Source organism: Doryrhamphus excisus, chromosome 11 (genome assembly GCF_030265055.1).
Source record: "Doryrhamphus excisus isolate RoL2022-K1 chromosome 11, RoL_Dexc_1.0, whole genome shotgun sequence".
NCBI lineage: Eukaryota > Metazoa > Chordata > Actinopteri > Syngnathiformes > Syngnathidae > Doryrhamphus > Doryrhamphus excisus.
In genome coordinates this window covers 3,205,853-3,220,348 of record NC_080476.1, presented here as the reverse complement: position 1 = coordinate 3,220,348, position 14,496 = coordinate 3,205,853, and the positions used below count along the sequence as shown (strand labels likewise).

General features: G+C 43.1%; 1 protein-coding gene across 8 annotated transcripts in view; it reads right to left on the bottom strand.

Annotated features, from left to right (window-relative positions):
- LOC131137960 (protocadherin Fat 3) overlaps positions 1–14,496 on the bottom strand; it is an 86,604-nt gene that overhangs the window by 48,477 nt on the left and 23,631 nt on the right. For 7 of the 8 annotated variants that reach the window (XR_009132008.1, XM_058086456.1, XM_058086455.1 and 4 more), the window contains exons 6-9: positions 13,724–13,922; positions 8,318–8,379; positions 3,665–3,979; positions 2,277–2,487 (exon numbers count right to left, since the gene is read on the bottom strand). Coding sequence is in view for 7 of the 8 variants with exons in the window: in XM_058086456.1 (XP_057942439.1) it covers positions 2,277–2,487; positions 3,665–3,979; positions 8,318–8,379; positions 13,724–13,922 (787 nt within the window). In the remaining variant the exon portion in view is untranslated. The remainder of the gene's footprint in view (positions 1–2,276; positions 2,488–3,664; positions 3,980–8,317; positions 8,380–13,723; positions 13,923–14,496) is intronic. The other variant, XM_058086459.1, reaches the window with a different exon arrangement.

Genomic DNA, 14,496 nt, shown 5'->3' with positions numbered 1-14,496 from the left:
CCCAAATGTCCTACAAAGATGCAGAACTCAGGTTGAGGGTTGGAATCTCTATCGGAACATCTCTGTGTGCGGTTAGCATGTTCTCAGCGTGCTTGCATGGGTTTTTAACAGCTACTCTTTCCTCTGCCCACATTTCAAATACATGCATGTTCATCGAATTGGAGACTCAAAAAGGGGGTGTCCAAACCTTCTCCAGCAGAATACATAAAAACTGACGGATGTTCCATGTGACAGTGGGGACTTGGGGTGTTTTTTTTCACAGTTTCTGACATTATTTCTGGTCTTTTCATTCTGTTCCACATGTTGTCTGTTTAAACTGAATGCTTCACCTTCACTCTTGGGAGTCCACCTTGGTGTTCATTCATTCATTTTCTACTGCTTATCCTCACAAGGGTCGCAGGGGGTGCTGGAGCCTATCCCAGCTGTCTTCAGGCGAGAGACGAGACGAGAGGCGAGAGAGTGGCCAATTAACCTAGCATGTTTTTGGAATGTGGGAGGAAACCGGAGTACCCGGAGAAATCCCACGCATGCACGGGGAGAACATGCTCCAACACAAAGATGCCCGAGGGTGGAATTGAACTCGGGTTTCCTAGCTGTGTAGCCTGCATGCTAACCACTTGTCCACCGTGCAGCCGCACCTGTGTGTATTGATTTTCTATTTAGTTCTTCCTTTAGCTGTTTTCCTGTCTCATTGCATTATATTCCTTTTCTTGCAAGTTCCTGTTTCCACCTCCCATGGTGAGTTTGATCATTTCCTGTATGTATCTGCCGACCTTCCTCATTATTTTTTCAAACATTGCCGTTTTGCGTGGCGCGCTACTCTATGTGAGCTTATCTTTTGTTCATTAAAAACTTGATTGAACCATCCCTCCACCATGACCTTGCATCCCGGGGTGATGCTACACCAAGTCATAACCAAATATGACTCGCTGATATGCTAAGCTATCAGAACTAGCATCTTAATTGACCAATCAAATTGTAATATTTAAGTGTAATATTTATTACTGCAGTAATTCCTAGCCTGCACATTCCAATACATTCATTTAATATGTCTAGAGTTTTTATTTGCAGAAATCTATCTCTTGGGAGTTGACAAAATCCATGTGGAGAAATTACAGTAGCATTAGTAGTCTTTAGTATAGTAGTCTTTCTCTTTGGGCTTTTCCCTTCAGGGGTCGCCACAGCAAATCAATCTCCTCCATCCAACCCTGTCTTCTGCGTCTTCTGTCTCTCTCACACCAACTCCCCTCATGTCCTCCTTCACTACGTCCATAAACCTCCTCTTTGGTCTTCCTCTACGCCTCCTACCTGGCAGCATCCTTCTACCAATATATTCACTATCTCTCCTCTGGACATGTCCCAACCATCTCAGTCTGGCCTAAAGGACTTTATCTCCAAGGCCTCTAACATGGAATGTCCCACTGATGTATGTACTCCTTCCTCATCCTATCCATCCTGGTCACTCCCAATGAGAACCTCAGCATTCTCATCTCTGCTACCTCCAGTTCTGCTTCCTGTCTTTTCCTCAGTGGCACTGTCTCTAGACCAAACAACATGGCTGGTCTCACTCCTCAAGTTCTACAAAGCCCTTGGCTGGAATATGTTGTAGTTTTGAACTGTAAAGAAGAAGAAGTAAAGAAGTAAGCGATGAGCAAAAAGGAAGGATTCCACTAGGACATTGTAGCTTTGGAGAAAGGAGAAAGTTGGAATGTGGTCAGGGATGACCCTGCTGCTGAGTAGAAGACATGTGGGCACCACGTGTGATGATGGGGGGGCTCACCGTTGCCTGTGGACCCCTGGTCTCGTCCAACCTCTGATTTAGTTTTTAATTGATGAAAATGTTCTGTCCCGCTACTTTTGTCCATGTAGTGTACTCGTGACGGACATTGCATCCCAAACCGGTGATCTAATAAGTATTCAGACATTGAGTACAGAAAGATGTACTTTTCTTCTCCCATCATTTTCCAGCCTGTTTTGGGGGCCATTGAAGCGTGAAAGAAAAGCCAACGATTATAACGATGTTTCCCTGTTCATCAAGTCATTTTTAATTAATGCGTGTGCGTCGTGTTGATTATTTTCAGAGCGAACCACAGTGAAGTAAAAGGTCATAAAAATCAATTAGTGCTGCATGTTGTCGCTGCACGGATCCAAAATTGGAACACAGTGGTGCACATCAAAGTATTGATGCTGACACGTTGCGATACAATGCTGCTTGTGCAAAGTGGTGCCTCATGCAAACAAACAGTCCCACTCACATGCTTAGCAAGTGGTCTTACCGACAATGTTGAACCAGACGGGGGTGTTGGACTGTCCCACGGCCACCACCCCCACAGGCTGGGCCACGGCGGCTGTTTCCGCTACGGAGAAGTTGTAGCAGCGCTGCGTGAACAGCAGGGGCAGCGGCGAGGGAGTGGGCTTGCGGATCCACTCCACGTGGAGTTTGACGGTGGACCACAGAGGGGGGTCGCCGCCGTCCTCCGCTTTGATCTTTGAAGACAGAAAATGAAGAATACTTCGTTGTAAAAACATTTCTATGACATATGTAACACAGTCCTGCACGGAATATACTGTAAACCATGATTCTGGAATACACCAAAATTATCCATTGGAATTTCACTTCTACTTCCTTCGATTTGAATTTGAAGTCTGCAATTATACTTTTGCAATTTAGCATTTGCAACCTCAATTCAATTTGGATTTTTTTACAAGTTTGACAGCAACATAAGGAAAATCCAATAAAAAAATATACAGTATACGTATATATATATATATAAATATACGTACACTAATCCCCTGTTTATGATGGTGTGTGAATTTCCACGAAGTACGATCCCTTCGTTATAAATGGCATATTTTTGTAGTTAGAGCATAGATGACCTTTTTACAACCTTCTAAATGCCGTATTTTCTGGACTATAAGTCGCTCTGGAGTATAAGACAAACAAGGCCAAAAATACACAATTAGGTTAAAAAAAAACATACATAAATCGCACTGCAGTATAAGTCACATTTTTTGCAGACAATACGTCATCTTGGAAGGCAAGTTGTAACATTAATAAAACAATAGAGAACAGGCTGGATAGGTGTAAGATATGCTAACACAATGCAGCTACACAAAAAATAAACATGAACAGAAAAGGTGTCCACTTTATTTAACATAAACACTTTTTTCATTTATAAGTCGCAGGAACAGCCAACCTATGAAAAAAAGTGTGACTTATAATCCGGAAAATACGGTATGTTTTTTAACATTATTAGAGTCCTGTAGATGTGACATAACACCCCTATAGTCACCTTTATACTATCTATCCATCCATCTAACAGTAAAAGGAACGTGATGTGGCTTTTTGTGGCATGGTGGGCTAAAAAGTAGCAAAGCCTGATGAAGTCCTTTATGAGCAGGACTTTTGTTTTGAGACGGAGGCCAAAAACTGCTGTTTGAGCTCATGGTGTTGATGTGATTGAGTGCCAGCAGGCTGAAATATAAAAGCAATTTTATCCGCAGGTATGAAATTTATCTTTGCCAACTCATAAAAAGAAATTCAGACAATAAAAAATGGATTCGTGTCTGATGAAAAATGGCCGGTGTGGGTGCCGACAGAGGCTTATGAATAAAAAGAAAAAGGAAAACATGCATTTCCATGCAGGTCAGAGGTCAAACCTACAGTGAGGACATGGTAGTGTCCCGCCGGTACCGCCTTCTTGGACGACACCATGGCGGTACGGGGGTCGATGCCGAACGTCTCGTCCGGGTTGCCATCCAGGATGCTGTAGCTGACGTTGGCGTTGGCGCCCAGGTCACGGTCGTGCGCAAAGACGCGGTAGACCGGCTCACCCCGTCTGTTGCGGTCCCGCTCGGGCAAGCTGATGCGGTAGGTGACCTCGGGGAAGACGGGCGGGTTGTCGTTCTCGTCCTCCACGTGGACCATGACCCACACGGTGGACTGGCGGGTGGTCACCGGCCCATCTATGACTGTCACCTAGGAAACCATGTGACACGTTTGTGTGCTTTTAGCAGATGCGGGGCGGCGAGGAGCTGAGCTCATGGGAAATCTCTTTTGTATTAGCGTTGCCCTGCGGGCAGAGGCAAAGGTCTGATCACAACATCGATTTGATGGCATCGGGGTGAACACTGGTGGGAGCAGCCTGACGGCTTACTGGACTTTTAATGACTTTTTGTGCTGGCTGCTTTGCATGGACCGCTATCCTTGACCTGCATTCACACTGCTTTGTGTGCCTTTATTTAGTAACTATAGTCTTATCTACTCTCGAGCCACTCATACTGTGGCCCTGGGTTCCACTTGAAATGTTTATAGTCCTACAACATTATTATACAAAATTAACCAGTATTGTTATGACATAGGGCTGAGACCCGAGTTCGATTCCACCCTCGGCCATCTCTGTGTGGAGTTTGCATGTGCATGCGTGGGTTTTCTCCGGGTATTCCGGCTTCTTCCCACATTCCAAAAACATGCTAGGTCAGGGGTGCTCACACTTTTTCAGCATGCGAGCTACTTTTAAAATGACCGAGTCAAAATGATCTACCCACTACAAAAATGCAAAACATCTATTTATTTTCAAATGTATTGAGGATTATTTGTACGTACAATGTATGTTGATGTACCTTACATAACCAAATGAGCCAATATTGCAAAACACACATAATTAACTATTAACATTTTTTGTAATTACCTGAGTTTACTTTGATGACTTGCACTGAATTGAACCAGCCAGGGATGCATAGTCCGGACAGTAGCTGCTGATAGCCAGCCTCAAGCACACTTCCAAATGTTTATCAGTCATGGATAATATCCGTATCATAATATCCGTATAATATTCCATATCCGTATGGAAGTGATATGTTTTTTGCCTTTTTACTTGGTCCAGTTTTTGCCTTTTTACTTGGTCCAGCTCCTTCACTCATTTTAGTGACCATAAACTTTAGCGAGGGCTTTAAAATCTCGCAATTTGCCGACTAGCTTAGCACTTTGCATCGTTGTTTACGCATGAGCGGTGACCTAAAGGTCAAAATTCAGTTGTCATCTGACTGGTTGTCCTGTATGTCAATCAAGTAACGGGGATGGATGATAGGCTGACATCGTAAGTTCTGCTGCACTTAGAGACGTTGTTTGATTTGATTGGTCGCCCGAAGGGCAACATTCAGTTGTCATCTGAATGGCTGCCCTGTATGTCAATCAAGTGACGGCATTGATGCTAGGATGATATTTTTTTAATGTCACGCCGCGATCGACCAGCGATCGACCAGTACCACCTCCGCGATCGACCGGTAGCTCGCGATCGACTTAATGAGCACCCCTGTGCTAGGTTAATTGGCCACTCCAAATTGTCCATAGGTATGAATGTGAGTGTGAATGGTTGTTTGTCTATATGTGCCCTGTGATTGGCTGGCCACCAGTCCAGGGTGTACCCCGCCTCTCACCCTAAGACAGCTGGGATAGGCTCCAGCACCCCTGCGACCCTTGTGAGAATAAGCGGTAGAAAATGAATGAATGAATGTTTTGATCTAATAATAATCACGCATGCACATGCAAACATGCAAACTCCACACAGCGATGGCCGAGGGTGAAATTGAACTTGGGTCTCCTACCTCTAAGGACTGCGTGCTAACCGTTCGGCCGCCGTGCAGCCTAAATAAATATCAATAAAAAAATATATATATGTACTTATGCGTATATATGTATATTTATATGTACTGTATGTGTATACACATACCAATCACCCATGAGTGAAATCGGCCAAAACCAACACTAATATCAATCATATACATGCAGTGAAATTATTTAAATGTACTACTGGCTATATTAGAGGTCACCAAGGTTTTGTCTTGTGAGAGCTACTCATTTTTCAACATTTATTTTCATATCATATTTCAAGCCAAATAAAGTCAATATGCTTGTTTTACCAGAAGATGAACAAAATGCTGGTATCCACAACTCACCTTTGGTATTTCACAATGTATTTCTTTCTAGTTTTCCGATATTATGAAAAGCCTCATATAGTCATGGGAGACGCCCTGGTGTCAGTGGACACCATGCATGTTGGTGACCCCGGGGTATGTGATATGAAAGGGGAACCATATAATTTAAACATATTGGACTTACTTTTTAAAATCACCGCTGCAACTTAGAGGATCAGCGTCTTTAAGGAGAACATGGATGCAACATCAGCTTGATTTTGCCCCCAAAGGGTTGTGGTTGGCGGGGCTCATCGCCGGGGGGATGGATATTTTGATATGCCCACGTTCCCTCCACATCTGACAGCCAATCTAAACCATAGGAGACTCGTGTAATTTGTGCTGCATGTGGGGGCGTCGCCAGTGTGGCTGGTTGCGGTTGTTTGTTGCCTCCCGCACACACGGGCGTTACGTTAGCTGATGATCACATCGAGAGCTTCTATAACTCACCAAAAACCTATTTCTATCTGCGATTAAATGAGATTAATTTGAGTTAACTGTAGACCAATGTGATTAATCACGATCAAATACATTCTTTTTTTTAAAAGACATTTTTAAAAACTGCATGTTGCCTTCAATTGATTGCTTCTATTGTGGAAGGAGGTGGCTGTCATTAATTACTTGTGAAAGAAAGAAAACATGCATAATTGATTGACATGCCCATAAAAATGTGTCCTGTGTCCTCTGCTGCCATATTGCCCTGACATCACATTCTTACTGTACATGTACGCTGTGTATTTTATCTGTATTATCACATATGAATTATTAACAACATAAGTGTGTGAAATATTTGCCCATTTTGGGGAAGAAAGAATATAGTCAATACATTTTTGGGGCCAGCAATCTGCACATTTGGGGCAAATGTTGATGAGATCCACTGTCTTATAAAATGTGTTGGTTATCAATGATAACTTGCAAGGAGTTATGGCATTAATTGAAGTTACTATGCACACTAATGTAGTCACAGGTGAGCCAGCGCACTGTGGGGTTTAGAGTTTGGGATTGTTTTGAATCTTTGTACTTCATTTCTATGATGAAATGTGCTGGCTATTACAATGAACGTGTTGGTCTCACATCAGAGAATTCACACTACCCAAACACACGCTAAGTGTGGGCCAGAACAAGTGTGGACATTACGCCTTACCGTAATTCCGATGTATAAGATGCTACTTTTTTCTTAAACATTGAACCCTAATTTCTAATCATGTTTTAAACCTATCTTTAATCTCCTATACATCGACTACTAATTGTTTAAATACTGTGCCACTCACAAGTCAGTGGGAAAACAGTAGCTCTTTCTTTAGCAGGAGCCAATCACAGGCTAAAAGGAGACTCACAAGGTCATTACTCAATATAACAGTCTGACTTACAAAGAAGGCTAAAATCAACACTCAAAAGTTAGCTAAGAAATATACAAGACAAGTACCAATACGATTTAAAAATAACATGAACAGCTATTTAACTTCTTCCGGTAAGTAATGCGTTATTCCCAGCAGAGCAGTTGATTGGCCATGGCTGCCGGGCCAATTAATCAGCTCATGGCCACCACCGGCGCCCTCTGGCGGCAGCCACTGGCCAATGACGGACGTCATCATCCTGCCATGCCACTAACAGGGACATGCAACATACCTTATCATTAACAGCGAAAGGATGCCCATTGAAGTACATTGTGGTCATCTACCACTTTGCATTTCTTTGCAAAAGCAGACATTTTGAGCTCTCGCCTTGCCTGGCGTTATGGTGGTGTGCCTAATGAAGTGTCTGGCGGGTGCGCTATACGATGTTATTATCTCCCCTCGAGTCCTCTCCCTGCGCACTGGAGCCGAACAAAGCACAGCTATTGGTTCCAGACCAGACAGTTGGCAATAGATAAACACCGGGGGTGGGGGTTTTGGGGGGGGGGGGGGTCACTGGGGGGGGCTTATTTCATTTCATTGCTGCCGTAGATTCGGAACCACTTAATAAGTTGTGTGAGACGTCCGTGCGGGGATAAAGTTTTCTTGTGTCTGTGAAGTGGAGGCCGTGCGATTATCAGCTTCATCTGCATGCAGCACCAGCACCGCTAATGCTAATCGCCCGGCTATCTGTGTGCCCGCTGTCTGCACTTATCAAACGCTCGGCACGCCGACTCCTCTGCGGGCCCCTCGCCGGCACGAGTGGAGGAGATAACCGATGATGAACGATTACATTTAAGAAATCCCAGAGCCCGGGCCCCAAATATAAAGGCATTCATCACATCTGGCGGGGGCCTTGAGGGGCCCGTCTGGGTTGTCCTCCAGCCAGTCTCTGTTAGCGGCTTGGCAGGTGGCGGCGGCAGATAAACAGGCCAATGGTTGTACTTTACCTCCAGGAAGTGTTCCGCTTGCTGTTCTCTGTCCAGTTTCCTCGCTGTTGTTGTGATCAAGCCTACGAGCCAAAAGAGGAGGAGATGTGATGGAAGCGTACGTGTGATTGACAGGCTGGCTGCATTTTTTTAAATACAGAAATAGGATAAAGTACTCTCTCATGTGTCGTAAATCACAACACAAATCATTTGCCATTCATCACAACATACAGTGGCACCTTGGTTAGCATACACCTTGGTTAGCATACACCTTGGTTAGCGTACACCTTGGTTAGCGTACACCTTGGTTAGCGTACACCTTGGTTAGCGTACACCTTGGTTAGCGTGCACCTCGGTTAGCGTACACCTCGGTTAGCGTACACTTCGGTTAGCATACACCTCGGTGAGCATGTTTATCAGTTAACATTTTTCAGCCAACATTTTGCATTCTTTATCAAAACGTTGGTACTTGCAGCCTTTGGTGGTTCCAGTGTGGGTAATTTTGTAGCCCGGATCCAAATAAAAGCAGAGAATTGAGGTGGGACGTATGTGAGAAACACTATAGAAGTCAAGAAAAAACAAACCAGGAAGGTGGTGTCCATGTTGATCTTGCTGCCACATTGCGCCTTTGTCAACAGTCACGTCTTCAATGAAGGTAAAAGTAACTTTAAAAGTTCATTTATCCTTTTTCATTCATCATTTATATGTATTTATTTTCATTGGCAATTGTTTTCTGTATATAATACTATAACTATAAAAGCACGTTTTGTGCAAATATTTATGGCTTTCTGCAACAGTTTGATTGGATTTATATGATTTCTTATGGGAAAAATGTATTTGGTTGGAGTATGTCAGGTTATAAGTTGGACTCTAACCAAGGTTCCACTGTACAATTGTCAAACCACACTCTGATAAGTTAATTTATAAATGGAATATTTCCGTTGTTATGGCATAGAAAACCTGTTTATGATCTTCTGAACAGGGCTGCACGGTGTTCGAGTGGACGTGTTGGCCACAGTCAGGAGATTGGGAAAAACTGGGTTCCAATCTCCACTCGGGCATCTCTGCGTGGAGTTTCCCCGTGCGTGCGTACTCCAGGTACTCCGGAAAAAATGGATGGATCTTCGAAATATATATTTTTTCACATTATTAGAGCCCTCTAGACATGAAACAACAGCCCTATAGTCACCTTTACACACCTATTACCCAATATCGTAGATATAATCATAGAAAGTAAGCCATTTAACACAGTCTACCTTGTACGGGAGCAGAATTGATGGCAGACAGGAAGTGACACACACAGTTTTAGGTTGTTGTGACCTATGGCTGTAGTAACCCGTATGTATGTCGAGTGCCCTCTGCTGCATGGCTATGCTAGTGGCGTAAAGTACTATTATTTTTCTAGTGTGGCATTCTGGTACGCATTTTAACATTCTAGTGAGTAGTAAACTTCTTTTTGCAGTATTTCCATAATAGTTGAGTGGTAAGGATTCATGGCTCTGAATCAATTTCCTGAATGTCAATATGCTAGTTTGGAGAGGCTGCAAGGTCGAAGGATGGCGACCTGCTCCATCTCCTTATCTCGGAAACAATTCCTAGATTTGCCATCCTAATCCTTCTTAAATCCCATCACGTCCTCCGTGTCCAAAGACCTACAGTGTCTGCACGTGTGCTACATTGAATTAGCATCCCTTCAGCATCTTTTTGCATCTTCCACGCATGACATGAAGCATGAATGCAATCAGAATGAAATTAAACGCTTGTTTCATCTATTTAGTGACAGCCTCGTGAAGGCAGCAGGATTAGTATGTTTGTGTGTGTGTGTGTGTGTGTGCGTGTGCATGTGAGCTGGAGTGGTAGCATGGAAATTTCAGTCCATAATGCACACACACACACACACACACACACATACGTATATGGCAACGTAACCTTGAGCATGCATACAGTCCACCTTTTATGCATCACATTGGGACTAAATGATTAGCAGCACAGAGAAGGAGGGCCGGTTGGGAAAGGGGTGTGGCCTATGGGCCTCATAAATCGATGCCATGATAATGATTCATTTTGATTGGCCAGGAAAAATACTGTGATTTTTTTTAAGGTCCCCTAGTGACTTCTTATTGATGTTCTAACTGAAACATATGTCCCCTACATCCTGTTTATGAGCACCACACATAAGAATCATCTCCTTCACTTGTTTGCTCCACACCACTGAGAGATGCAAAGGCTTCACTACACATCTTAAAATAAAGTCGTGGGAGCTGTAAATTTGATCATTGTTTTTTCTTCAGCAATTAGCCAGAGGAAGGGAACTAGATATGTGTCTTTTGATGATTGTAAATGGCTCTCAAACATTTCTCTGACATTCATTCATTCATTCATTTTCTACCACGTATCCTCACGAGGGTCACGGGGGTGCTGGAGCCTATCCCAGAGTCGGGGTACACCCTGGCAAGCCAATCACAGGGCACAAATAGACAAACAACCATTCACACTCACATTCATACCTATGGACAATTTGGAGTGGCCAATTAACCTAGCATGTTTTTGGAATGTGGGAGGAAACCGGAGTACCCGGAGAAAAACCCACGCATGCACGGGGAGAACATGCAAAGAGATGGCTGAGTGTGGAATTGAACCCCGATCTCCTAGCTGTGAGGTCTGCGCGCTAACCACACGACCACCGTGCAGCCCATTTCTCTGGCATTTAAAAGTAAAACATGATAGAAATCGTAGTGTGTAACGATGAAATTATTACAACATACAATAACGTTCTCATGCATTTTAATCCATCCATCCATTTTCGACTGCAACATGGGTGGCCAGATCCAACACCATCTGTTCTTCTTATATTTTCTAGGTTAATCACCAAAACCTGATTATTAGTCATCTTCTCTCCATTAATCAAATCATCAGCGAGTTAATCCTGTATAGCAAACCCTTTCGACAAAGACATCTGTCTGGTATCGTTTATCACCAGCCATGAATGTAAATAGGCTAACTTGGCATGATGTGAGTGTAATGTTAGCACCTTAGCATCACATATCTATGCTAGTATTGCTAACTTGATGCTACATTGTTGTATGTGATATGTTACAATGTTACAGTTACAGTTAGTGCTCATTGGCATTAAAGCTACTAAAAGCACTTTTAAACTGTCAAAATTCCAGCGTCAAGGCTAACACTTCCAATACAAGATGGCGGCATACACACTGGTACACACCTCCTATATAATTGACTTCCAGTGTTAGACATTTACATGATACATTCAATGTAGTCATTTGGGGCGGTGCTTGGGTGGTTCTGATGTGACTAAATCAACACAAGCTGAAACAGACAACCAAGACGCTGGGCAAACATTCCAGCATTTTCTTGGAGCGCCTGGTCTTGGACCTTGTGTCAACACTCATCTCTTCTGTTTGCACCCCCGTGAAGGGGGTTGAGGGGGTGGGATTGGGATGGGGGGGGGGGTCTTGCACTGCGACAAAAGCAAAGCACAGCGGCAAAATATCGTGCTTGTGTTCTGCTTGGCTACTTTGGAGGAATAGCGTCACGTGTCACACGCTCCAATGCGCTCTGATGGGGAACTTTAACACGGAAAAATTACAAAATGTCGTTTGGGAAAACAAATCAAAGCGGCAAGGGGGGGTGGGGGGGGGGGCAAAGTGGGCAAATCAATCAGACTTGATTTTGTTGGTCCGTCGGGTCGCACAGAAAGTGCTGGAGAGATGACTCACCACAACAATCATCACATCACACTAGCACCTTTGGGGGGCGGAGCCAACCGGCCTCCCTTGTAAATCCAGCACTTTAATATGAGTGTTATTGGACTCGGCGCGGCGCGGCGGCGGCGGCGGTGGCGGTGGGGAAGGCTATAAAGTCAGGAGCGCCGGAAACATTCAGCGCTGAGTAGAAGCCAATTTATCAGCCTGTGTAGGTGATAGTCGTCGATACGAGGGCGACAATGAATGAAGATTACCAAAAAGCCACACAGGCGAGCTCAGATGGCGAAAAAGTCTCCCCTGTGACACACACACACACACACTTTAGACAGTGTACCCAAAAACGGCACTGTGTTGTGCATGCAATCACGGAACATTCCTTTGAATGTGCAATAAAAACACGAAAATGACAGCTGCTCATTTTAAACAAGACTCTTGAAAAATAATGAAGTGAATACATGCGGAATTCATTCAGAAAATATACTGTACAGTGCCTGAACCTCTTGAGCAATCTTCCATTTTGAGATGGAATTCAGGATTTTTTAAAACTTCAGCGATTCTATTTTCATCTCATTTGAGCAAACATTGGGAGTATTTAAAGGGGAACTGCACTTTTTTAAAATGTTGCCCATCATTCCCAATCCTTTTGTGAACACATATTTCTTTCCCTTTTCTGTGCATTATAACATGAGAAAATGAGTTAATATGAGCTAGCTAACAATTTCAAGTTCAAGTTCAAAAACACTTTATTTATCCCCGAGGGTCAATTTAAAGGACATATAAAAATAGTTTTTCATGTTAGCTGCTACAATAATAATAATAATAATACTATAATAATCATATTTTTTCCCATGACGTCTGTTGTTAGCTAGCTCATATTAACTCATTTTCTCACTCTAGAATACACAGAAAATGAATAGAAATCTGTGTTTGTGTTCACATAAGGATTGGGAATGACAATGGAAATGGCAAAGTTCCCCTTTCAGGCAGGGATATCCAAAGTTTTTCCAGTGAGGGCTACATAGTGAAAAATCAAAGGATGTACATAATATTCTCGAAATCAACACATATGTATACATACGTTATACATACATATGTTAGTGAGTTGTATCGATTTCAAGAAAACTGCATCTCAGCTTTGTGACAAAGGTGAAATGGCGCATTATTAGTATGGACGTCTTTCCCATCTCTAGTGGGTTTTTGGGGGTTATTTCCAAATGTTAAAATTTTCTTCTTAAATATTTTCAGAAATTTTCTTTTTGTAATATTATGACTTCATTCCCATAATATTTTGACTTTATTTCCATAATGTTATGACTTTTTCCCCAACCTCCATCCATCCATTCATTTTCTATGCCGCTTATTCTCACTAGGGTCGCAGGTATGCTGGAGCCTATCCCAGCTGTCTTCGGGCGAGAGGCGGGGTACACCCTGGACTGGTGGCCAGCCAATCACAGGGCACATATAGACAAACAACCATTCACACTCACATTCATACCTATGGACAATTTGGAGTGGCCAATTAACCTAGCATGTTTTTGGATCTCCTGACTGTGTGGTCATCGTGGTTACCAACATAATTTTCCTAAAGTTCCAAATATTATATATATAAGTATATATATAAGTATATTCTTTAGTGATTTACACCACACCATGCGGCCTACCGACAATAGTAACCAACATAAATGTACTGTAACAATCTTGCCTGTCTTTGGGTTGATATAGAAGAAGTTCTGAGGGTTGCCAGCGGTGATGCGGTAACTCAGACGACTGGGCGTGGCGGTGAGGTCGGGGTCCTGCGCTTGGATGCGGATGACGGACACATCCTTGGGCGAGTTCTCCATGACAACCGGGTGGTAGATGGGGTCGGAGGTGAGCGGCGCGTTGTCGTTGACGTCCTCCACCTCCAAAAGGAGGAAGAGGAAGGTGAGTGTCTTTATTTATTCAAAAATAAATACCATATTTCTGCATTATTACTCTATATAACATTTTTTAATTTATCAGCGGGAACAGCAAGGTATTTTATCGCTTCAAAGCCGCAGTTTGACAGGATCCAGTCATGAGCTATTAAAGAAGTCACAACCAGCTTGTCAACCCATTGGAAAATCTCTATATAACAGCTTGACTCACAATGTCATCATACAAAGAACTATAAACTCATCACACAGCAGCTTAACACTCAAAATGTAGCTGGAAAATATACAATGTAAGTACCTATATGAGTTTAAACTAGTATTTTAGCATTTTTTCCGAGCAAAGCATTTCATTGGAGGACAAGCGCCATGGAAAATGGATGGATGGCCACCAAGGCGCTGCAATGCTGCCTCTGTCCACCGGAGGGAGGCTGACATCATTGCAGTAACCCAATGGCACCAATACAATGCTTTGCTTGGATGAAATGCATTGCATATTTTTTTAACTTTTACTGGTACTTATATTGCATATTTCCTATCTCCTTGGTGTTAAGTTGCTGTGTGA